Genomic DNA, 24,084 nt, shown 5'->3' with positions numbered 1-24,084 from the left:
CCCTCACCCCTGCAGAAACTTTTTCACTGCGCTGACTGAACTAACTTAGCTGTGGGAAGTTCGACTCATTTCCCCGAATCGGATCCTTAGAACAACTCATTTAAAATAACCGGTTTAAAACGATTCTTAAACGTTTAAATAGTTGTAGTATATTACTTTATTATTAACAATGATTATATGTTTAATAATACGCGTGCTTATTGTAATTTCAGCTCTGTTTGATACAACCACGATAAAGTATCTTCTCCCCAACCATTCAAATCTCTGATTTACGCTAAATGTTGTAGCAGGATCACTACGATCGGCCTTGTCTGAAAAAGACGGTTTTCATTTTCTGTTGACTCGTAAACGAAATTTTCAAACCGATTTGGTGAACCGGTTCAAATGATTCATTCACAAATTGGACTGAACACGTGCGGGCAGCTTGTACAGTTAGATGGCCCAAATCGTTTGCAAAGTATTGGATAGGAAATGAGGGCTTTTTAATTTCTTTTAAAAAAAACAGTTGAGCTTCATTCAGTCGGATCTATAGAAAGGCAGAGAATAATGTAATGTGCCATTAGGTGACTGCAGGGTGCTGGTGTCTTTTATTAACATATGAAAGATTTCACATTGAAAAGGAGACGGTCTCACAGTAAATGCTCAAGCGTCAATCACAGAAAAGAGAGAAGTGTTCACTGATTTGCCGAAAGGTATTTAAACATATAGTAAAACAGGTTTCGAGACATTTGGAAATCCTGCGTTAGCGTTCTTATTTGATATATTTGACTATGTCAATATCGGATGCGAGAGCAGCTCCATAACATCTCCATAGTGTCCATCTGTGGAAATGTCACCACGTGGATCCCTCGGTTGTCTTGCGTGTTTTTAAAACAAACAGAAGAAGAAGAAGAAAAATACGGTTTCCGTAACACGAGACTGAATTTACAGTCTGGGAAAGTTTCTGCAGAGCATGAATATTTAATAAGGTTAGCACTAAATCAGGCTATGATTGGTTGGCTGTTCCTCACCAGTTCGCTGTGATTGGCCAAACCATATATATATATATATATGTATATGTATATATATATATATATATGTATATATATATATATATGTATATATATATATATATATATATATATATATATATATATATGTATGTATATATATATATATATATATATATATATATATATATATATATATATATATATATATATATATATATATATAAATAAGCGAAACGACCAGTAGCTTTAAAACATCATGACAGCTGGGTTGGCTGTAATGCGAAAAGTTTTTAAAATATTGAGTAATAATAATGTCACGTTATAATGCAGTTAATGATAAATGATAAAACCTACCGCTAGATGTCAGTGGCGAGCTGTGAGGTTTCTTTATTGTTTTGGAGAAACGTTAGTTTTAACATATAAAAATCCACCAATATGTTTTCGCTTATACAAAGTAATGCAGTCATTCATGTATTCAGTCTGTTATTACAGAAAACAAAATCACTTGCATTAAGAACATTATGTAATATAATCTACATTTAAATTTGCTTGAGATTTTAGAGTAACAGTTCTGTGTAATTGAGATGGGTTTGTCAATATTTTTCTTTGCCAGTAAGTTACTATGTGGTTTCCCCTAAGAAAAAAAATACATAAACATTTACTTTGCAACGCACTAAATTATAGTTCTTTTGATCTGTGTCTCTAGCAAAAATATTATATTATTATGATTTACAGACTTACCATTGGCTGCAAAGCATTTAAAAGTGAGATTTTTTTTTCTCTCAAAGGTTTTTTTTTTTTAAATAGCCTTATAAGTGTTACTGAGTTGTTTTGCCAGCACGTTAAACACAGAGAGTAAGTAGGAGATGTTGTGAAACTTAACCGTGTGAAAATGTGTGAAAATGTGTTTCCTGAGTGCATTAAATTGTGTTTCTGTGGACAACATTAATGCTTTTGTCTAGACTTAAGCCACAAAGCATCATGTGATCGAACTGGTTCAAGAAAGTGGCATTACAACATAATTTTTTATTTGTTCTTATTTTCAATGATCTTATATAACTATATATATTATATCTATTTATATACTCTTTTTGCAGTTTTCCACGTATTATACACTGAGTTTTAAATTGTAAAAAAAGGGGGAAGTTCTTATCTCATATTGTATGCAAACCTTTTAGTTTTATGAAAACATTCCCTTTGTTGTGTGTTTTGAATTTGTGGACAGAGTAATTGTGAAAGAGGATTTACACTCAAACCGAGATTATAGCTTATCTATGCAGTGGAAGACGTTCATGGGAATGTTTGTGACATAACATTCTCACCAGGGTTTTCATGTCAACTTAAACTGTGGTCTGTGAGGGCAGCTGTAAAACTTGAACATAAAAGTAAAGCATAGGTCATAACCTATTTTTTTTTAGGAAAATATGCAATACTGATGAGCCGGGGCTAAGGTGGCAGCTGTTTTTGTTTTGACGGCGTAGAAAGTAAGTAAAGTCAATGCAGCCAGGTCAGTTAATTAATTTGTTAAGTTGAACTGAGGCTGGACAAAATACCTGAGAGTTTATCAATTGATTATTTATTTTTGAAAAAGTAGCAAAAAGTTACAGATCTGAAAATTACATCTTTACATCTTTTTCATTTTATTTGTATATATTGGTATATATTTTCATTATATTTGTATTCTAACATTTGTTTTTTTATGCTGGTGGAATGTACAGCTTTAATGGGCACCATTCAGTAAACTTAAATCTGATTATTTTATTTTATTTTATTTTTAAAACTAGGTGCCATACCTAAAAGAAAACGATGAACCATCGAACTTTCAGAAACATCCCACTCAGTTACTGAAATGAATCACTTACGGTGGGAACAATTTAACTGACTCGGCGACCCAGTCACTGACCGTTCATTTCAATTTTATTTTATAATGGTTTTAAATACTATTATATATATATATTTTTTATTTTATTTAATAATTTATTTCAAAGTGGTAGGCAACACACGGCAATGGAAAGACTTTTGTGTAGCTGGTCCACTGTCAGTTTCTTGTTTTGGGGCAGCTTTTTTGCCCATGCATTTTCACATAAAGTATCATTTAGTTTTTTTTTAAAGTTGTGAAACCTAAGTTGTGACCTAAGTTTGCATTTTGAGCGGTACATATGAGGGTCATTTAATTTCAAAACTTGCCATGTGATTCATTTTAGAAGAGCAACTGCAGTGCAGCCCACTCATTAACACATACGTACATTTTTTCCAGAATAAATCGAAACTTTCATTCTAAAACCATATTCCATCTTCATTTTTTTTCAGTGATTAAAGATGATGACTGATCAGTGCCTTAATTTTGAGGTAGAATACTAAATCATGAAACACTCCAAAGAACGGTAGGTGATATTGCTGTGTAATAAGAGATAAAGGCTGATAAAATGTTTCTCAAAACTATTTGAATTTAAGAGTTTGCATATATAGTGATTCAAGTTTTATATTTAAGCTATAAAATTGAAAGAGATTATGATAACTGTAAGAAATTTCATTACATACATACACAAGTAAATATAAAAAAACTAAACTATTTATTTTAAAGTTGTATATAGGAATAATGACCATTAATGATGTTTTCTAGATTACTTAAGATTACTGTCAAAATATGTATATTAATACTTTAACTGCTTGCAAATTATTTAAATGAATCTTCTACACTAAGCAATATGTTGACCAACACATAATTCATTTTTATGTAGGAAAGTAAATATAGAAATATTTGGAGCATTGCTCAAGATTTATATACAATAAAAGCAAAAATATACACAATATTTTATTACACTGTTATACACAACTAAATATAAAAAAAGCATTTGTTTTAAAGTTGCTAAAAGAGTATGAACAATAAATCTGAATATTCACAAGTGTCACTAAATTGCTACACAACGACTAAGTAGATTAATAATGCTTTATAAATTATTGAATACTGTTAAAATGTGTACATTACAAAATGAATTGTACACTATGTGATGTTTACATAATAATTGTGGGAAATTAAATATAGAAATGAATAGAACATTGCTCAAAAATGTTCATTTTAAATGCTCTAAATTATTCATTAATCCATTCATCCATTAATTCATCTCATTTTAGCAAATGCTTAAAACTGAAGATCTTAATGTAAGCTTTATATGACCGTTTCACTGATAAAGAGAGAGAGCATTCGGAAAACAGCAAACAGAAAAGAAGGTTTCATTCCTTTACAGTAAATGAGAAAAGCCGTCCACGGGTTGATGTATTTCCAGAATAAGACTCAGATGTTCCATTAGAGAGAGAATTAGAGGAGATGTAAGTCTGTTGCACATCTCCTTGACCCAGGCAGCTCAGACACAGGATTGAAGCTCTGCGCCGGAAATGCTGATCCAAAAAGAAGTAGATGGCTGGATTTACACAACTGTTAAGAAAGGCCAGGCAGGAGGACAGTGTCAGTCCACTATGTACAATCACTCTTGTTTCCCCACTAAGATTTCCTGTACTCATCAGTTCGATGATCTGCATGGTCTTGAACAAATTGAAGGGAAGCCAGGATACCAGAAAGGCCAGAATTATGGCGAACACGATTTTAACTGAATGCCGTCTTCTGGCTTCTGCACGAGAGTTTGCTGCAGTGTGACTGTGACGCCGCAGGTTAACCAAAATTGACCCGTAGCAGAGGCCGAGAATCAGTACTGGGAGCAGGAAGGTTAAAAATATGGTCAGAAGATTAATTCCTTGGACAATAGGGGATTTCTGATCCTCCCAACACACGGTATCATCTTTCAGCTGACGGTACACCAACGATGGAATTCCCAGGAAGAAAGAAATGATCCACACGACGCCACAGGTGATCTGCGAACAGTTACTGCTCCGCAGAAACTTAGAGTCCATGAGACGCACCACAGCCAGGTATCGGTCTACACTCATGCACGTGAGGAAGAAGATGTTGGAAAAGCGGTTGACCGCAATGATGAAGCTGCTGATCTTGCACAAGGTCTCGCCAAAGGGCCACTCATCAGAACGGGCCGAAACCGCCCACAAAGGCAGCGTGAAGACAAACACAAGGTCGGCTAATGCCAGATTCATCACGAAGGTGTCCACAAGCCGTCCGTTTTTCTTGCGCTGTTTGCCGATGACCAAAATAACAAACAGATTTCCCAAGAAGCCAGTGAGGAACATGATGAAGTACAGCACAGGAATGTAGATATTTGACATGGGCAGCAATATCGAATCATTCTCGTCAGGGGTAAAGTAGTCGTAGTCATCTGTGGAGTTCACTGAAAAAGCATGAGTATAGTAATCGCTTGTGGAGCTCGTTTTAACATCAGAGAGTGCCATCTCTGTGCTGCTTGCCATCTGTGCACAAGTGATGGGCAAAGTAGAGAAAACCTATGTCACATGATTCGAAACCACAAACTGCAATAACAGTCTCTCTCTCTCTCTCTCTCTCTCTCTCTCTCTCTCTCTCTCTCTCTCTCTCTCTCTCTGTTTCCTTAAAACGTTTAAATTTATCATAAAGAGATGCATTTTTTTAAATTCACAGTTCTGAAATGTGAAATACTGGTATATTGGTATATTTCCATCATGTCAATATAGATAGAGGGACTTACTGCTAATTGGGTCATGACTATAGTTACTTTTTAAACTCTTGAAAAAGCTTTCCTCAGCAGTTGATGTGAGTACAGTATGTGAGTGGCAAATGTTTGTAATGGGATCTTTTGTCATGAGAATAATTAATGTTTCATCAGTTCTCTCATAAATGCAAAATCAGTTCCTCATAGCAAGACTATGAGAAAAACAGCATGCATGCAGCTAAAAAAAGAAGTGAGAAAATGATGTAGTTGGTAAGTGGGATTTATTTTTGTAATTCAACGGTGCAGCAACCTGAAGAATAAGAACGTGAAAGGTCCAAAGCTTTTTTGAGAAATCTTTACAGCTGTTGTGGTTTCCTTTACAGAGGTACCACACATTTTTTACACTAATCGAAGATATACAAGACAGGTTATAAATATTCAATATAGGATTACAGTTGTGGCTTTCTGTCACAAAGACATTAGAAATAAATAAAATGGATGCGTAAATGTGCAGTAGCAGGACATTTTGAGGGAAATGCGAGTGTTGCGAGGTATGAAGCTCAGCTCACACAAAAGTTGCTTTCAAACTGAGCAGGTTTCTGTTGGTTAACATTGCGAATGTGGCCAACCTGAACTTGTTGCGAAATGAGTGAGGAAATCTTTTGCTTAAATGTAAGTCAAGTTCTCCCACGAAAAACAACAGTTAATGTAATTACACCTTAAGACGAATGAAGAGGGGACCTCCAGTGTTTTAGTTGTAGTTATACTAGTAAAACTGTTGCATATTTCTAGTTTCAGATTCCTTAAAAAAATTGTAGTTTATATTTTACTCATGATATCTGTATGCATGTTTACACCCGTTGTATTATTATTAGTTTTTTTTTTTAAATTGTTTTGGAAAGGACTGCCTATTGATGTGGTTCCTGTTTTGCGCTGTAATTTTTATCATGCACTGGGTTTAGAGGTGGTTACAAAGCACTTAGAGATGTTGGCACTAACCTGAGGTCTTGAAGATTTCCTGTGCTGATCAGTGTGCAAGTCAGCAGAAAGAAAGCCCCCTCTATCAAAATTCTGCGACACACTGTAAGGACTACATTATTAAAATGATTTTTAATTAAAGTAAATATTAAATAACTCTCTATGTATGACAAAATATCAAACACCAACCGCTTAGATTCCCAGTTTATTAGGGCCAAATGTTTCAATGAAACTGTTAAGCTGCTTTGAAACTATATGGATTGTAAAAAATGAACAAGATGTGAAGTGAATCAAATGTATACATTCAAGTATCTAACCTTCCAGAAAATTATAGTGTGCATGCTGTTTTAAGATTCTGTATTCTCAGCCAAAAATAATCTCCATCAAAATAAACTGTCCGTAAGAATTCAGTGCAGGGCAAATAACATTCCTGTAGAAACGAGCAATAACAAAACTATGAATTAGGCTACTTTTAGTATTTAGTACTTTTTAGTACTAAATTTTACTTCAACACATTATGACTCTCAAGTCTCATCACTTTAAAGCTTTAAAATAACAGTACATTTTTTTCAATTCTACAAAACAGACATGACCTTTACACATTTGAAGTTCAAGGCACTCGGTGGAGCACTGAATGTTTACTTTGCATTTAGAGGCCAATTGTATTGTCAATTGACATTTTTACTTCTAGCACTGGAAACTTCATGACCTATTTGATGTGCAGATGCATAATTTTTGTGTAGACAATTTTCTGTTCAAACCTTTCTGCATTAGGTAGAGACACAATTAATAATATATTTGTAAAGATATTTTAAATATCCCTTAAGCATATATAATACAATATAGATGTGTTTTTTGGCAGAGCTCCATAGTTTTAGAGAGAGTCATTATTTCACTTTATAGCATGTTGTAAGTCTATACTTTCATCTAGCCCTTTGGGCCTCTATATCAAGGGTTTTAAAGGGTATCCAGAGCCTTGATGTAAGTTTAAAATACAAATAAAATGTGAAGTGAATGTAGACATTCAGGTATCTAACCTTTGAATGAACTGCAGTGTGCATGCTGCTTTTAGATGGTGTATTCTCAGCCAAAAATAATCTCCATCAAGATAAAATGTCCATAAGAATTCAGTGCAGGGCAAAGTAACATTGCTGTAGAAACGAGCAATAACAAAACTTTGATGAATTAGGCTACTTTTAGTAAGTAGGCCTATTCCCACAACTATTATCACTTGCTACAGAGACATCAATGTAATTTCAATGCAACAGTGTTTGAAAAATTAACTTGGCAAATGAATTCCCTCATGTTGAATGAAACTCGCCCACTGTAATTGTGAATAAATCAGTCATAAATCAGCTGAGCTCCACGATGTCGCGTTTGCCGCATTTACCACTACAAAGAGCAAAGTAAAGGTATATTCACTTCCAGTATTCAAAATACAGATTAGGAGCAGTATTTTGTCTATGATTTCATATAAATCAAAGGTTAACTTACCTATTAACAGAATGAAGATGGATGAAAGTACCCATGTGCTTACTGCACAAAAATACTGGATAGTCATGTTTTATTTCCTTTCGAGCAATAAATACCGTAAATGTGTGTGTGTGTGTGTGTGTATATATATATATATATATATATATATATATATATATATATATATATATATACAGTGGAATGCGAAAGTTTGGGAAACCGTGGCAGAATCTGAGAAAATGTGGATAACTTTATAAAAAAATTTGAGAGATCATACTAAATGCACGTTATTTTTTATTTAGTACTGTCCTGAGTAAGATATTGTACATAAAATATGTTTACATTTAGTCCACAACACAAAAAAATTACTGAAATTATTAAAATTACCCTATTCAAATGTTTGGGGACCCTTGGTTCATAATACTTTGTGTGGTTACCTGGATGATTTTTTTTTTGTGATGGTGGTTCATGAGTCCCTTTTGTTTGTTCTGAACAATTAAACTGAGCACTGTTCTTCAGAAAAATCTTTCAGGTCCTGCAGATTCTTCAGTTTTCCAGCTTCTTTCGCATATTTGAACCCTTTCCAGCAGTGACTGTATGATTTTGAGATACATCTTTTCACACTGAGGACAATTGAGGCACTCAAACACAACTATTAAAAAGGTTCAAAGTTTCACTGATGCTCCAGACGGAAACAAGATGCATTAAGAGTTGCGGGGGTTAAAACTTTTGAACACGATGAAGATATATATACTTTTCGAAAGACGAAATATACTTTTTTTCCATTTAGTTCTGCCCTTCGTAAGCAACAGAAGATAGTTGTATGTTTCCCGGAACACAAATTAAGCACAATTTACCTTGAGCTTCAAATTCCAAAAGTTTTCACCCCCGGCTCTTAATGCATCATGTTTCTTTCAGGAGCATCAGTGAATGTTTGAACCTTTTTTAATAGTTGTGTTTGAGTCTCTCAATTGTCCTCAGTGTAAAAAAAAAAGTGGATCTCAAAATCATACAGCTTAGGCACTCGGTGGAGCACTGACTGTTAACTTTGCATTTAGAGGATGATTTTATTTTCAAATTTGACATTTTTTCTAGTTTTAGTTTCTGTTCACTTTCTGCATTAGGTAGAGACAGAATTTATAATATATTTGTAAAAATATTTACAATATTCCTTAAGCATACATAATACAATTCCGTTTTTTTAAAGTATAGTGCCTTAACATGTTGTATACTTTCATCTAGCCCTTGGGGCCTCTATAACAAGGGCTTTGTACTGGGTAAAGGGTAGACTTATATATCCAGAGCCTTGATGTTACATTGTAGCAAGCAAGTCACTGAGGGAACGTGAAGATCTTTGAACAAACCATGGTTGCATTTCCTCAGGCGGTCACTTCTGTGAAGAATTATCAGGTAACAAGCAAAGAGAGAGTTATCTATTGTCAGTGTAATTGAGATAGGAAGTGTAGAAAATACCCGTCTGACCAAAAAGAACTTTCTCACACTTATCTCTTTTTTCTGCAATAATGAGTTGTTTATGCACTGTTGAAAAAAAACAGTATATGCTGGTTAGGTATGTTTTGATGCTGGGATGCTGGTACTTTGCTGGTTTACACTGGTCCTTTTGCAGGTTTATGCTGGTCATGTCCTGGCAAAGGACCAGCATAAACCAGCAAAGGACCAGCATAAACCAGCATCCCAGCATCAAAACATAAGTAACCAGCATATGCTGTTTTTTTCAGCAGGGTGCATAATCTGTTGCTAGTCTCAGAAGAGAGAGGAACTCAATCTAAATGTAAAATCTAGATTTTTGAGTTCAGAAGTGATTATGTATACACTAATAGCCATGTGAACAAATGCAGAAAATGCAAACTCAACAGGAAACGTGCATAGTACACTATGAGAGCTGTAGAAAACAGAAATCAGAATTTAAGTAATATTGGCCTCTGGTGGTGAGATGTCGACAGAACATATGTGACATATGTGTCTGTGTTAGTAAGATTGGATTCAATGATTTTCAATGCTATTTTAAAGCAAATAATTTTCCTTGCGGAAAAAAAATAAACAGCTAAAACCAGCTTAAGCTAGTTGGCTGGTTTTAGATTATAGTCCAGCCTGTTCATAGCTGGGAGACATAGGCTGGGAGACCAGCTAAAACTAGCTACTTCTAGTTTAAACCAGATAAGACCACCAGCCAACCAGCTGGGTTATTCTTACAAATGTTTACATTTCAAACATGAACATGAAACATATGATTCATTCACCAGTATTTATAATAAATAATAAAGCCTGTATTTATAATAAATAGCATTTTCATACATCGATCAAATGTCTAAGTAATGTAGGCTATCATGCAATGCGTACAAAATGGATAGCCTACTTGTAGTATAAATAGGTACCTTTATTTTGACACTGTCCACATTTTCACACATTGTCCATCTTTACGGCCCATGCGTGTATTCTCGTTCAAACTCACCTGACACATTTCGACAAGGCTCAGGATGAGTTTAACAGGGCAGTTGACGAGAGCTGTGTGAGAGGTTTTCTTTGCGCACACATTCAAAGGGCACACACAGACAGCCGCATCTCAAACAGCGCGTCAATACTTAATTGACTTCTCTGTTTATCTACCTGAAAACTTATTTTAGACATGAAAAACCTGAAAAGCACTGTTTATTTAATTTGTGTCTTTGTTCTATTATTGTATTTATTTTCTGCTATTGCTTGTCATTTAGATACCTGTTAGAAATGTTTCTGAAACCATATAGCAGCCAAAAGGCAAAAAAGCCTAAAATAAACTTTTACAATTTTTTTATGTACATTTAATGTATTTTTTGTCAACTGCTTCTGGGCTGGATCTGGGCCATAATTCAAATCAATGTGGCCCAGATTTGGGCTAGTTCTGCTTTATTTGGTTTATTCATGGCTGACATTGGGCCTTCTTTTGGCTTGCTTGTGGCCCAAATCTGACAAAAAGAAGCGGACAGCCCAATTGCCATCATTCCACATGGTATGTGGGCCAGATGAAAGTGTCAAGTGTGGGCCTGATCTGGGCCTCAGGAATTTTGCTGTCTGGGTTTACAGTATATTTTACACAATGCTCATTTTAGCACACAGAAGCCTGAAAAACTTTCTTGACTGTTGTCATGTCATAAGATTACTGGTTTTATGTTTGACCTGGATAACAAAAAAACATTTTGTTAGAATAAGGTTGGATTTTTAATTTTAGCTAATGATAACAGTGCCACTCCAAGTCTTTGATACTGGAAATTTTCAGTTTGTGATTAATTCTAAAAGGCTGCCACATAACTTCTATAAATGTAAGAAAACAGGGCTTCTGGTTTTAGAAAATTACTGCCACAAGTGATAACCATGAGCAGATAAGATCATGTATGATTTATTTTTAAAGTCTATCAGGACACCATAAGAATCTACCTCATTAAATCAATAGCATTTTTCCTTAACTAGGCCTTGATGTTCACAGAATCAGCTGAATCTGCACTGAGAGTGTGGGGTTCATACGCACTCATGCAGATGCCATCTGTGTTCACATCAAACTTGTGAGCAGAAAGAAAAAAATGTTTGAGTGTGCTCTTTTTTTATTCAATTTAGAAATCTTTAAAACTCTTCAGTGGACTCGTATCATACCCTTTTAAAGTGATCTGGTTTTATGAATATGTTTATGAATATGATTATTTGCTTATATTTAAAACCATAGATCATTTAAAACCATTGAATATGTATTAAATTAATATTATCTCATGCAGGTCTTTCTGGTCCTCATAGCTCATTTTGAAGACAGTGGATTGTTCGACTAGAATACAAAGCTAAATGTTCCAACTATGTGTTTAGTTGTGTGAAAATTCAAAATCTTGACAGGTTCACACTAAAGAATTGGACAGGCTTTCTCAACCTCCTTTTCTGATTCAGCAGCTCACAACATGTTCTTTCCTGTGAAGGACTGGGGTGAGAGTTTCTAAGCTGATTTACTGCACCAGTAAGCACAATTTATTAGTGTTTCAACCAGTGTACTGTATATGTACAATTGCATCAGTGACATTTACATTTCACTTTTAGATGTATTAACTTATTTTCTTTATGCATCAATTTTTAAAAATGTATATAATATACAAGAAATGCTGCAATTTATGCATTTGGTTTTTCCATGTATGGCATTACTGGTTTTCCTTTTATATATAAAACCCTTTATTCTCATAATTTAAATTCACAAGAATCTAAGAAAAGCTATTTTGGTTACAGTTTTCACTTTGATGTCACCATCTTCAAATGGGTACTGATCATATTTATTACATTTGGATTGAAAAGAAATGCATTAATTTAAGAGCAGAAATACTGAGTATGATTTTGCTTTTTTCCAATAATTGAGTTTGTTGAATTATAATCAAAATCATACAACATGTTGCAAAATATTAATACATAATATAATATTTTATGATGTAATTCTGATACAGTACACTACCATTCAAAAGTCTGGGGTTGGTAAGAATGATTTAATGTTTTTGAAAAAAGGCTCACTAAAGCTGCTTTTATTTATGTAAATATTATTACAATTTTAAATATCTGTTTTCTATTTAAATACTGTGTGTGTTGTCAAAGCTGAATTTCCAGCATCATCACACACCAAAAATAAATTAGGTTCTTCAACATCTTTTGTTGAATTTTTTTCATAAATCACTTACCCCCATGTCATTCCAAACCTATAAAAGCTTTGTTCGTCTTTGGAAAACAATTTAAGATATTTTGGATGAAAACCGGGAGGCTTGTGACTATCCCATAGACTGCCAAGTAAATTGCACTGTCAAGGTCCAAAAAAGTATGAAAGACATCATCAGAATAGTCCATCTGCCATCAGAAGTTCATCGGTAACATTATGAAGCGACAGGAAAAAAGTCACAGAGACACAGAGGAATTGTTGTATAAAGTCCTTATTTTTATTTTCTTCGCTTACAAAAAGTAGAGTGGAGTATCCCTTTAACAGGTAGATGCAGTACAATCCACATTAAATTCAGTGGATGATTCGCTGAATTAGTAATTTGGTACAGTAGTTTGTTTTATTTCTGATGTTAATGATTTGCTGTCGGTCTTCTAAAAGTGATAACAACAAAATATCCAAGTTCTTTGAATGTCTAATCGAATTATTGTACCCATTCAGATCTAATATAAATAACACAAAATTTGCAGTTGTTGGCACACTTTGTAGACAGAAAAAATAGATAAATAAAAATGCATTCGCAAAAAAGAAGACAGAGACAGAGAGAAAGCAAAGAGGAGGCTTCTAAAGGCACTCCAGCATTGCAATCATGAATTCAAAGCTCCAGCAAGCCAACAGGTAAATCATCATATAGAATTTTTAGCAGTTTGTCACACTTTAATTAACTTCTAATTAATTATTTTTTCCATTATAATAACTTGTCTTGATACTAATTATCTATAACACATATTTTATTAAACCCATATTAACACTAGGCCTTTAAATATATAAAAAAATATATATAAATGTTCTAAATGAGTTGTTAATTAGTATATAATATACATTTATGTTCTAAAATATTAAATTAAGTGTCTAATACTTATAGGGGAGAGTGGGGTAAGATACTTATGTGGTCCTCAAAAGAAAATAACGCAGAAGTACAAATAAAGTATCTATCCTATCCTAATGAAAGTATTCCTATAATTTAAAATGATCAGAATGTAACTAATGTTCTAAAAATATGGCTTCTAAAAAAAAAAGTGTTCCCATGGCTCAGTTTGCCCCAGGTTTTGGGGTAAGTTAACCCGAGTCAGTGGGTAAGATGCACCATCTGGGTGTAAAATTACCATCTGACCAAATCAGATTCAAACCCATGTGAAATAAATAACAATTTAAATGAAAACTAATTTAATATTTTCCTTTTACAAACATATTCATATTTCTTTTCATAAAGTTAACTTTAACAACATAAAACCAAACACATGTAGTTTAAATTTCAGTATTTATTTGTTTGCATATCTGAAACAATATGCTGAACAACAAAGTTAGGGTTAGTCTACAAACAATATGTTGAACACCAAAGTTAGGGTTAGCCTAGCCTTCCTAAAAACAGACTAAACAGAGAGTTTGTTGGCCATTAGGGACCACAGGTGGAGAGATATATCTGATTATAATGCAATGGAAAGCATTTCCTGGTTCTTATCAGAGAAGGATTCAGTGCACTTGTCCCTATCAAATAAACTTCAAAATATGTATGATAAACTAAACCAGTAATATCATATTAAAATAACAGTTTATAATTCAGAGATTTAACTTAACTACAGTGCCTTATGGTGGGGTAAGTTAAAATGCTGACTCAGTTGACCCCACAACTCACTTTGCCCCATAGCTGCCATTTTGGAAAAAAAAACTATTGTAGCTTACCAGTACAGGCTAATATTTAGCTAAATGATTTGCATGGTTTTGTATGTTGCTAAATTGCCTATATGTATCATAAATATTTTCAGACCTGATACATTTGTATTGATGTAACAACATTACGTGTTATGCTAAAATTTTACTTTGACAAGCCCAAAACTATTTTTAAAGTAAATGGGTGTTCTATTCCCCCAATGTGTTTCTCCTTTTCACAGTCTGGCAGAAATGATGGGTGGTTCCAAAATACATGGTCACATGACAGTAAAAGTGTACAGTTGCTAAGAAACAGGGGGTGGGTCAATTTACCCCACTCTCCCCTACTTCCATTGAAGATGAGGCAGAAGCAGGCTCAGAGAGTGAGGGAGAGCCCATTGTTATCAAATCATCTACAATAAAGTCTGAAATTATTACAGAGTGTGCTGTATTCTCTTTTAGTCGTATATTTGTGACAACTGGATAATTTTTATTATCAAGACCCCTTCTGGCCCATATCTATGAGCTCATAACCACTGATAATGCCCATTCAATTGAATGATAATATCCAAATCGGGTGATCACATCCAATGAGGCTATTTTTCAATTTTTTCTCCATTTTCATAAATAAAGTCCATTTGAAAAGGAGCCCCTAATGGATTATAACTTTCTATATACATATTAATGGGTTAGTTCACCCGAGAATGAAAATTCACCCATCTTCTACTCACCCTCGATGCATCCTAGGTGTATGTGACTTTCCTCTTTCAGAATAATCCAACCAAAGTTATATACAAATTTTCCTTGCTCTTCCAAGCCTTTCAATGGGTTAAGCAGGTGTTTGATGTTAACTGTTCAGAAGACATGAAATAAAGTGTGTGCATCTTTAATAAAACGTCCCTCACACATTTTATTACAGATGCGCGCACTTTATTTCACGTCTTCTGAACTGTTGATAACAAACACCCATTTACCCCCATTGAAAGGCTTGGAAGAGCAAGGACAATTTTTAATATAACTTCGATTGGATTATTCTGAAAGAGGAAAGTCATGTACACCTAGGATGCATCGAGGGTGAGTAGAAGATTGACAAAATTGAATTCTCGGGTGAACTAACCCTTTAAAGCTCATATTTAAAATGTTCCCTGATTGCTATTTTAAATTAAATGCATTTACAGTAAAAGTAAACTTTCTTCACTCACTTTTCACTGCATTAATTATGATGTAAAACAAAATTATGCTACAAATAATCACAGCTCTCTAATCTGTACTGAAACTAAAAAAAGAAGAAGAAGAAGAAGAAAAAAATGGCAGTCTAACCACAGAGTGGTTAACATATTGCTATCAGGAAGAAAACATAATTCCCATACCGGAGTGCAAAGAAGTAAAGAAAGGCCCAAGGCCATCTCAAACATTTTTCATACAAAATGGAGGCAGTAGTGATGTTTCTCTTGTTTTAGATTTGTTTTTTACAGCCTCCTAAGCTTTTTCCACTGGATTTAGTGCATGCACTATATTTGCAAGACATGCAAGAAATGTAAACTAGGAATGTTCTCAGAGAATTTTGTTAGAAGTTGAGATTCTGTATAGGCAGACTGTCTGAACTAAGGAGTCTATGCTGATCCCACAACACACACTCAATTACACACAATCAGAAACGTATTCTGATTTCACTATCTCAGGTGTTATGCATTTCGCTCGTTGATTGTGAACATTTATTGCAATTTTATTTGAGAGAAATTATTTATTTGGCCTAATAATACAGCAGAGTTTAAGGAAACCTTAACAGTAATTTTTCTTTACTTAGAGCAGAAATGTATAGGTTATGTTTATTTTACTTTCTGCCCCCAAAACAGGAAGAGGATCTCCTATGCACTTCACCTCCTGATGCTGCAAGTTAATACTGTGTGCCTCCTAGTGGTAAACTATATATTTTTCTTTCTTTTATTTTTTCTGGTAAACCAACGTCAGCATTTAAAGTAGTAGGTTGACTTATTTCATTTTAACCCAAAAAAAGCATCTAAATGATCAACATAATAAAAAACTTTACTGAAAAATCTTGTTCACAATCTACTACTAGCCATCAGATTGATAGTTCTTCTAACATTTGGTTGTTAGTTGATCGATAGCATTTTTAGCAAGTAAAAAGCCTTTTAGTAAAATTCCACAACTGTCCTCCTTCAGATCATGTACACATGGTGACTTTTACAGTTTTTTTTTATGAAGTAAAAATAATATTAACTCTTATATTGTAATAATATATCAAGATGAACACTTACTGGACTGAAGCAATTAAGGTTTACTTGATTATACATGCATCTTTTTTTTGTTAAAACGTGAGCATCGAATATGATACATCAGACTTTTGAGAAATGTTTTTTTTTTCTACATCTCTCAATCATCATTGTCTTCCATTACATTATGTGTTTTGCCCTCAATTAAAACAAAGCATTTAAAACATTCTTTATAGCATTCAAAACATATTATAGGGAGATTGAGAGTCACGACTGATATTCATATGTACTTTCTATGTAATTAGTCTCCCATATAGTTAGATCTCACTGATTTACAAGTTTTCAGAATTCCATCTTACTTTATGACCATATAAATATCAGCAGCCATATTTTTTCCTCCTCACATATTAGTTCCACATTGTCACTCAATCATACTGTATGAGCCATATATGTGTTCCATAAATGTAAAAAAAAAGATCAATATTTTTCTGACAATTATTTAACATCATGTTTTATAGGTTTAAGAACATTAATGTTGCTTAAAAAGGACCATGCAAGATTTCTGAAATCAAAATTGGTCATACTTACCCTTTATATTTCAATTCTTGATTTCTGAGGCAGTGACATTTTCACCCACTTTAAATTTCAATCAAATTTCACCACAGACCAAAAGAGCCACAAGCAAACCATTATCTATGATTGTTTCAACATGTTCCTACACTTTGACTGATCACTGTGAATGATCTTCATGAATTTCATTCTCCTTGGACTGAAACAGTGCCTGCAGCTCCATGGTTTACACTAGACTCAAATGTGAGTCAGTGACGGGAAATTGTCTAGTGTTATGCAACAGACTGAATGTGAGCCGTGCTGTTCATCCAAAGAAATTAAAGCTGAAGAAGAACAAAAAGGGTAAGCTAATCAGTAAATACTATCTTTACTGTCTACCTGGACTGAAATATGAGTAAAATAATACTGTCTGGCCATTAGTAGTTTTTGTGTTTTACCAGAAAAGGAACTGGAGGTCATCCAGCTCTCCATAGAAAGAGCTGCTCCAGATGTGTAAGGCTCCTCCTCTCGCTCTGCTCTTTCTCTAAACATTCCAGCCAACTCAGTGCCTCTGCATGAGGGCTTTTCCACTCCGCCTAACATACGCACATACTCAATGTTTCTAAAGCAGTCTCCTCCGGTCTTTAAGATGAGAGCCATCCAGCTCCTTGTCCTCATTCTCTCTGGCCTGGTGGGGGCTCAGCAGCAGGCCCTTATGGACTACTTGGAGAGAAGACTCCTTGCTATTGAGGTAAGAACAACAATGATCTCCATTCCATCGATCTCCACTCTGGCATCCAGATACAGGCTGGCATGGAGGTTTGATAAGAGTGAAGCCATAGAGTAAAACAACAGACTGAGTTTTGGATGAATTGTGAATTTACGTATATGGTAGTTACTTGTTAGATCTTGTAAAACTTTGTCGTTTAGGTTCTGTTAGGTATATATATGCAAAACAGGTCCAAAAGTCCGACATAGTGCTGGATAAAAAAAGCTCCCGGTGGTACTATTTATAGCTAAATTTGTCATAAATGCACATGCACACTATCATGCTTCCTTTATGCTTTCACTCTGTTCCCATTGCCAGGATTCTTTCTCCTTGAGTCGGTCACTCGATCTCCCTCTGTGTTTTGGATTAGGCCACATGAAGGAAATTTTCTCCAGTTTTTACTCTGTGCTGACTCTGCATGTGCAGTGCTTCTCAGACAAGTCATTGTGTGTGATTATGTTAAAACACACCTTTCTGCTTCTTTCCTTCCACTGAGTCACAAATTAAAAAATAAATAATAATTGATGCGCAAATGATGCTGTTCCAATATCAAAGTCCTCATGAATTTCAGCAGCTGTCAAGGGAGGGTTTACATTTGAATAATTTACACTCATGAGGCTGCCTGACTCAGCATTTAGGTTGCTCGAGTTCACAGTTTAAAATGTATGATTGCTTAAAGCATGCATATGCATAAAAGCCATCTGAAATCAATGTCTGCATAATATCAGTCAAGTCAAATTTATTTATATAGCACTTTCAACAATACGGGTTGTTTTAAAGCAGCTTTACAGAAAATCATAATGTTAATGTTTATAATATCTTCACATTTCTTTCACATTTAGCAGATAAGAAATGGGCAATTGTTTATTTTACATTTCGCAAAGATACAAGCAATCAAGCAGTTGAGATTTGCTATATAATATTTATCTGCCCCAGACAAGACTACATGTATGGATATAAAGTTGGAACTTTATATAAAGAGCTGGGTGCTAAAATAATTATAGTCTGTGATGATGTAAACAAAAAATATAACAGCTGGGATTTTAAATATAGGCCAGTATATATATTGCTTTTTGTAGCTATACTATATTTACACAGGTAAATAAGGATATACTGTATATCGAACTTTAAATATATAACTGGGCAATAATATACTTTACATTTTGTGATGATATAAAAAAAAAAACTCAAAGCTGCTGAGATTTGTTATATAGTTGATATAATTTTATGTGAGTATACGTATGCCGATAAAGATATGCATGTATATATATATATATTTCAGACAGGAACCCTTTGGCAAGTTTACTTAAGTTTATTGAACACAATTTATCTTTGGTGGTATGGTTCCTTATGGAGGTTCTTGCTCCCAAAATAATTGAACATACAAGAGCTTTAAACATTAACCCCCCGGAACCATCAGCTTGGAAATACATGACAATTAAGACTCTTAATAATTTCTTTAAAGCAAACAGTGATAATCATGTAGATGTGGCAGTGGGACGTCTATCCTGTAGCCTGGTTATGAAGATGAGTGTCTCTCAGCAGTGAGGCCCATGCCCGCTAAGGCTTGAAAGCCTTAGTGATCTGAAACAAAGAAGACGACAACCAGAAGGTGCACAGTAATATGCTCATGCTTATAATGGGGACGGAGGATAAATATATATATATATATATATATATATATATATATATATATATATATATATATATATATATATATATATATATATGCGCATTCCAGTATACTATAGCAATGGGCTGGCAACCACCATAGCATTGTGGTGATAACTTTTAACCAGAAGAACAACTCACATTTAATTTGAAACAAATTGCTAGCCTTCACTTCATCTTATCATATGAAAGATGGCAATTTCACAAGACATGTTTATAGCTGACTAATTCAAATCTCTTTTACTGAGGCTCTCGAGACTTGTTTTTGTTTATTTCTCCATTGGCAGGATCGCATCTCCTTGTGGCATGAGCAGACCAGCCGCTACGCCTCAGAGCTGCGCGAGTTCAAGCAGCAGATGGTGGCACAGCTAGAGGGCCTGGACAAGAGCAAGGAGGTGCTGCAGAGCGAGTTGGAGACAGTGGGTACACGCGTAGACCGCGTGGAGAGAGAGATGGACTACCTCGAAACACAGAATGGAGTGCAGCCTTGCGTGGACGTGGATGACAAGCTGGTGGAGCAGCAGGTGACGGTTGTCAAGGAGAGGAATAAAGCCAAATACGCCAAGCTCACAGGTAAAGAGCTTTAGGTAACATTACACAGGCTTAGATACTATTAATGTTTGCCACGCAGCATGATGGTACCATAGCTGGTTCATTCAACATATCCAGTACTGCGAAAGGTTTTATTTAATCTTCATATGTTCTTTTAAATCAGTTTTATTTCAATTTCTGAAAAAGACTAATAGTTTTAGTTAAAAACAACAAAACTATGACAGAGTAAAAGAAAAATCTATAAAATGAAGAGGGAAAAAATAGCTAACTTTTGAAAGTGCCGGCTACACTTCATATATTCAGTTAAAGAAGCTCATGATGAAGCAGCTTCTGCGGGTAAGTGGCACGAGAATGACAGAGAAGCAATTAAATCACATGAAGCTCTGAGCTATTATAACTTGACAGACTTTAATACATAATGCATTAAATAGTGGGTCTCATCTTCCTAAAGTCTTCATTTAGAAAAGCACTTAGAGGTACTAAATAAAATGTATTATTATTCTATCATTGAGAGAGACAGTAATTATACTGCTGGAGGACAAATCATGATACTTTCCGTATAGCGTCTCTACACTTCAGCAGCTCTGTATTGTCTTTTCATAGTAAAACGCCTCCAATCTGATTAACCCAGGCTGTCATTAGTGTACCGTGCATTCCAATTAGGATTTAGTGTTAAACCAGACTTTATTGGAAAGCACATAGCAATTAATATCATGAGGAAGGGATGCACTTTGAAACGGATTGGTAAAGGGCAATACTGGTATTCTAAATCCAGCAAGAGACAGACTGCACTGAATATTTGATGACTCACATGAAGGAAAGTAACTGAAAGAAGAATTTGTTTGCCATTGGGGTGTTAATTTACTACTAACCACAGAACCATGCTTCAATGACAAGCTGCGCATGAAAAATCGCAGCCTTTGCCAAATCGCGACTGCAGTTTAATTTCGATTAATCGTGCAGCATAGTCTTAAGAGAATGTGAACAGTTGGGAAAGAAATCGGATTCAGAGCAATAGGATCCCAGCAGCCAAATACAGTAAACCTGCAGCTGTCTGTCATACAACAAAAGAAAAAGATAAATCTGCTCTTGACTGAATAACCTTTGTAGCTTTATTACAAATCAATGTAATAAACTAAAACTAAACTAATGTATATTTAATTCATGAAGAGTATGCAGTGTTTCAGTTTTACATTTGATACAGTTTCTGTATTAATCCTTATACTAGAATGCTACTGTAAAATGTATCTAATATACTATAGGCCTACCTGACAGTTAAAGCACTGTTTATTTCATTTGTATCTTTGTTATATTTTATTTGTAGTTCTTATTTATAATAACAAAAATAACTAATTGACGTCCTCCCCTAGTTTCAAGTGTTTTTGTTTACCTGGATGTTCTTGATGTTAGGTTTTGGGCTGATATAACTATATATTACCAAGCTGAGCGAATAGTTTTTGATATTTAAATAGTGGCCTTAATTCTGTTTGTTTGTTTACATTGATGTTAATATTACATTTTCAGATTTTAGACATTGCTTTTTAATGTAATGCTTAAACACTGCTCGTCACTTTCAGAAGTTGAAGTGATGCTTTCTTTTCCAAGAAAGAATGTAAAAAAGATATATTGGTTATATAATTTTTCAGTATAATTTAAATCGACCTCACACACTTAAAGCAATATCGCACTGCATATAGAATATCGCACTATTTAACGGGGTTCACATATCGCATTTTTCTTGAATATCGCACAGCCCTAGTTATTTCAGGCAAAAATGTAAATTATTTTGACTTTTCTTTATGTTTAGACTGCAGTGACATGATCTCCAGCATCAAAGCCATGAAGATTCTCAAACGAGTGGGTGGCGCTAAGGGAATGTGGACCAAAGATATGGGAAGTGGCACTGGGAAGGTGTACATCTTAAATGGGACTGAGGATAATACAGTGTATGAATTTGGTACAGTCCGTGAATTCACTTCCTCCCAAGGCACTTCTGCGGCCACCAGCATCCAGCTCCCTTCGTCCTGGGGTGGTATGGGTCATGCCATCTACAACAACCAGCTGTACTATCTGAAGCAGGGTGAGGAGATGAAACTAATGAAGTTTGATCTTCAGAAGAACATAGTTGCAGACAGTGCCGTGTTTCCAGCTAAAAACCATCTCCCAGTGTACAGCCTGAATCCAGAGACATTCATCGATTTAGCAGTTGATGAAGAGGGTCTGTGGGCTATCTATGCCACTCAGGAGAATGAGAGGTACATCTCTTTGGCCAAGATAGACTCTAAAACACTAGACATTGAGCAGATGTGGGACACTCCTTGTTTGAGGGAGAACGCAGAGGCAGCATTCGTCATCTGTGGTACTGTTTACGTGGTCTACAATTCCAAACTTCCAAGCCGCTCTCGAATTCAGTGCGTGTTTGACGTTGGTGACATGGTCACAAATGATGACGCTCCACATGTACACTTTCCCAAACGATACGGCACTCATGCCAGCATCAAATACAGCCCTGTGGAGCAGCTGCTTTATGCTTGGGACGATGGCTATCAAATTCTCTACAAACTTCAAATGAAAAAGAAGCTGGAGGTGTAAAAGTTGTACTGAAGCCTGAGGAAAGCAGAGCTGGAGAGAAAATGCCCATGTTATTGGCTTACTTTATCTTATGCAACCCAGCTGGGTCACACATCAATACGTTGAGCTTTGTAGTTACAAAGAGAGCACAACATATGATTGATTTGATACAGGTTCAGTTGTTTACTAGAGATTAATGTACTGGGCTCAAGAAGACCCATTTTAACTTTGTTTGCCAGGAGCAGAACAAATAAAATGATTTTATATATTATGTTGACATGAAATGTGCTGGTAATAAATAATTGTACAAAGACTATAATTCTACTGTTAATAAGCCATTGCAACAGTACTGTTATATATAGGCCTACTTGCAATATTCACAACTACATAACACTGATATATCTAAGAAATTATGTCGTTATCTACTCTAATTGGGTTTATATTTAGTTACTATTTTTTTTAGCATCTTACCTGTTACATGATCTTACCTAATCTTAAAGCTTCCACTAAAAGGGAGAAATAGTCCAATTTGATATTGTACTTAAAACCTAGCACCAAGACGAACTTTGCAGCAATATGAAGCCCTTTGAGGTCATTTTCACTAAAACCGATATGACGTGTAATACGAAAAATACGAAATGCGTGAGGAAAAATAGTAAAAGTATGAAACGAAACGTAATGTTAACGATGGGGACATATCTGGCATATATGCATGGTGGGATTGTTCAATCAGAATCAAGTATTACAGAGAGCCGCGTAGCACAACAACGCACTTGGCTCGCGGATGACATGGGGTTCTAAAATAAGTACTAGCCCTCAAGTTTAAAATAAGTTTAATTTTAGAGAAAGTTTGTTTTCGTTTTACAATCCATCGCTCTGTCTCGCGTTTTTAAATGCAAAACGTGTTCTGTACGTACCAGCCCTATTATATTTAAAGGAATAGTTCACCCAAAAAATAAAACCACGATTTACTCATGATTTAGTGTAAACTAAATTTGGTTCTCAAGAGACTAGCATATTCTCACCGGAGTTTACACTACACCTAAGTCATCTGCTGGAACGCCATTCTCTCCCGAACACAAATAGGTCAGTTAGCGGAAGCTAAAGATTATGGTTTATATCCAGTGTTGGGGGTAATGCATTACAAGTAACGCGAGTTACGTAATCAGATTACTTTTTTCAAGTAACTAGTAAAGTAACACATTACTTTTTAATTTACAAGAAAATATCTGCATTACTTTTCAAAAAAGTAACGCCAGTTACTTTGTATTCCCATTTTTTGATTGACAAGCCTCCTGTTCCCACATTGGGAGAAATCGGAAGT

The 24,084-nt window shown here is 34.8% G+C and overlaps 2 protein-coding genes across 3 annotated transcripts; one reads left to right on the top strand and one right to left on the bottom strand.

The window, feature by feature from the left end:
* Positions 1-899: 899 nt before the first annotated feature.
* LOC132119484 (olfactomedin-like protein 3A) lies at positions 900-23,079 on the top strand. 2 transcript variants are annotated; one of them, XM_059529511.1, is made up of 6 exons: positions 900-968; positions 16,271-16,334; positions 17,427-17,560; positions 17,847-17,948; positions 19,925-20,210; positions 21,997-23,079. In XM_059529511.1, the coding sequence occupies exons 4-6, from the start codon at positions 17,847-17,849 to the stop codon at positions 22,779-22,781; spliced, it is 1,173 nt and encodes a 390-aa protein (XP_059385494.1). In that variant the 5' UTR covers positions 900-968; positions 16,271-16,334; positions 17,427-17,560; the 3' UTR covers positions 22,782-23,079. The 2 variants fall into 2 exon arrangements, with proteins under 2 accessions (XP_059385494.1, XP_059385493.1); XM_059529510.1 differs by lacking the exons at positions 900-968; positions 16,271-16,334; positions 17,427-17,560 and having other exon boundaries at positions 17,608-17,948.
* Positions 3,824-5,433, bottom strand: LOC132119046 (probable G-protein coupled receptor 25). The gene has a single exon (XM_059528787.1). The coding sequence runs from the start codon at positions 5,364-5,366 to the stop codon at positions 4,227-4,229; it is 1,140 nt and encodes a 379-aa protein (XP_059384770.1). The 5' UTR covers positions 5,367-5,433; the 3' UTR covers positions 3,824-4,226.
* Positions 23,080-24,084: the final 1,005 nt, after the last annotated feature.

The sequence above is a fragment of the Carassius carassius genome, chromosome 38 (assembly GCF_963082965.1).
Source record: "Carassius carassius chromosome 38, fCarCar2.1, whole genome shotgun sequence".
Classification (NCBI taxonomy): Eukaryota; Metazoa; Chordata; class Actinopteri; order Cypriniformes; family Cyprinidae; genus Carassius; species Carassius carassius.
The sequence above is the reverse complement of the archived record's forward strand: the minus strand, read 5'-3'. Positions and strand labels throughout refer to the sequence as shown.

Excerpts from the sequence above, each read along its gene's own strand:
- LOC132119046 (XM_059528787.1), bottom strand. The coding sequence starts at position 5,366 with ATGGCAAGCAGCACAGAGATGGCACTCTCTGATGTTAAAACGAGCTCC.
- LOC132119484 (XM_059529510.1), top strand. The coding sequence starts at position 17,814 with ATGTTTCTAAAGCAGTCTCCTCCGGTCTTTAAGATGAGAGCCATCCAG. Across the intron at positions 17,949-19,924 it reads GAAGACTCCTTGCTATTGAG|GATCGCATCTCCTTGTGGCA; the intron begins GTAAGAACAACA and ends CTCCATTGGCAG. Across the intron at positions 20,211-21,996 it reads CAAATACGCCAAGCTCACAG|ACTGCAGTGACATGATCTCC; the intron begins GTAAAGAGCTTT and ends CTTTATGTTTAG.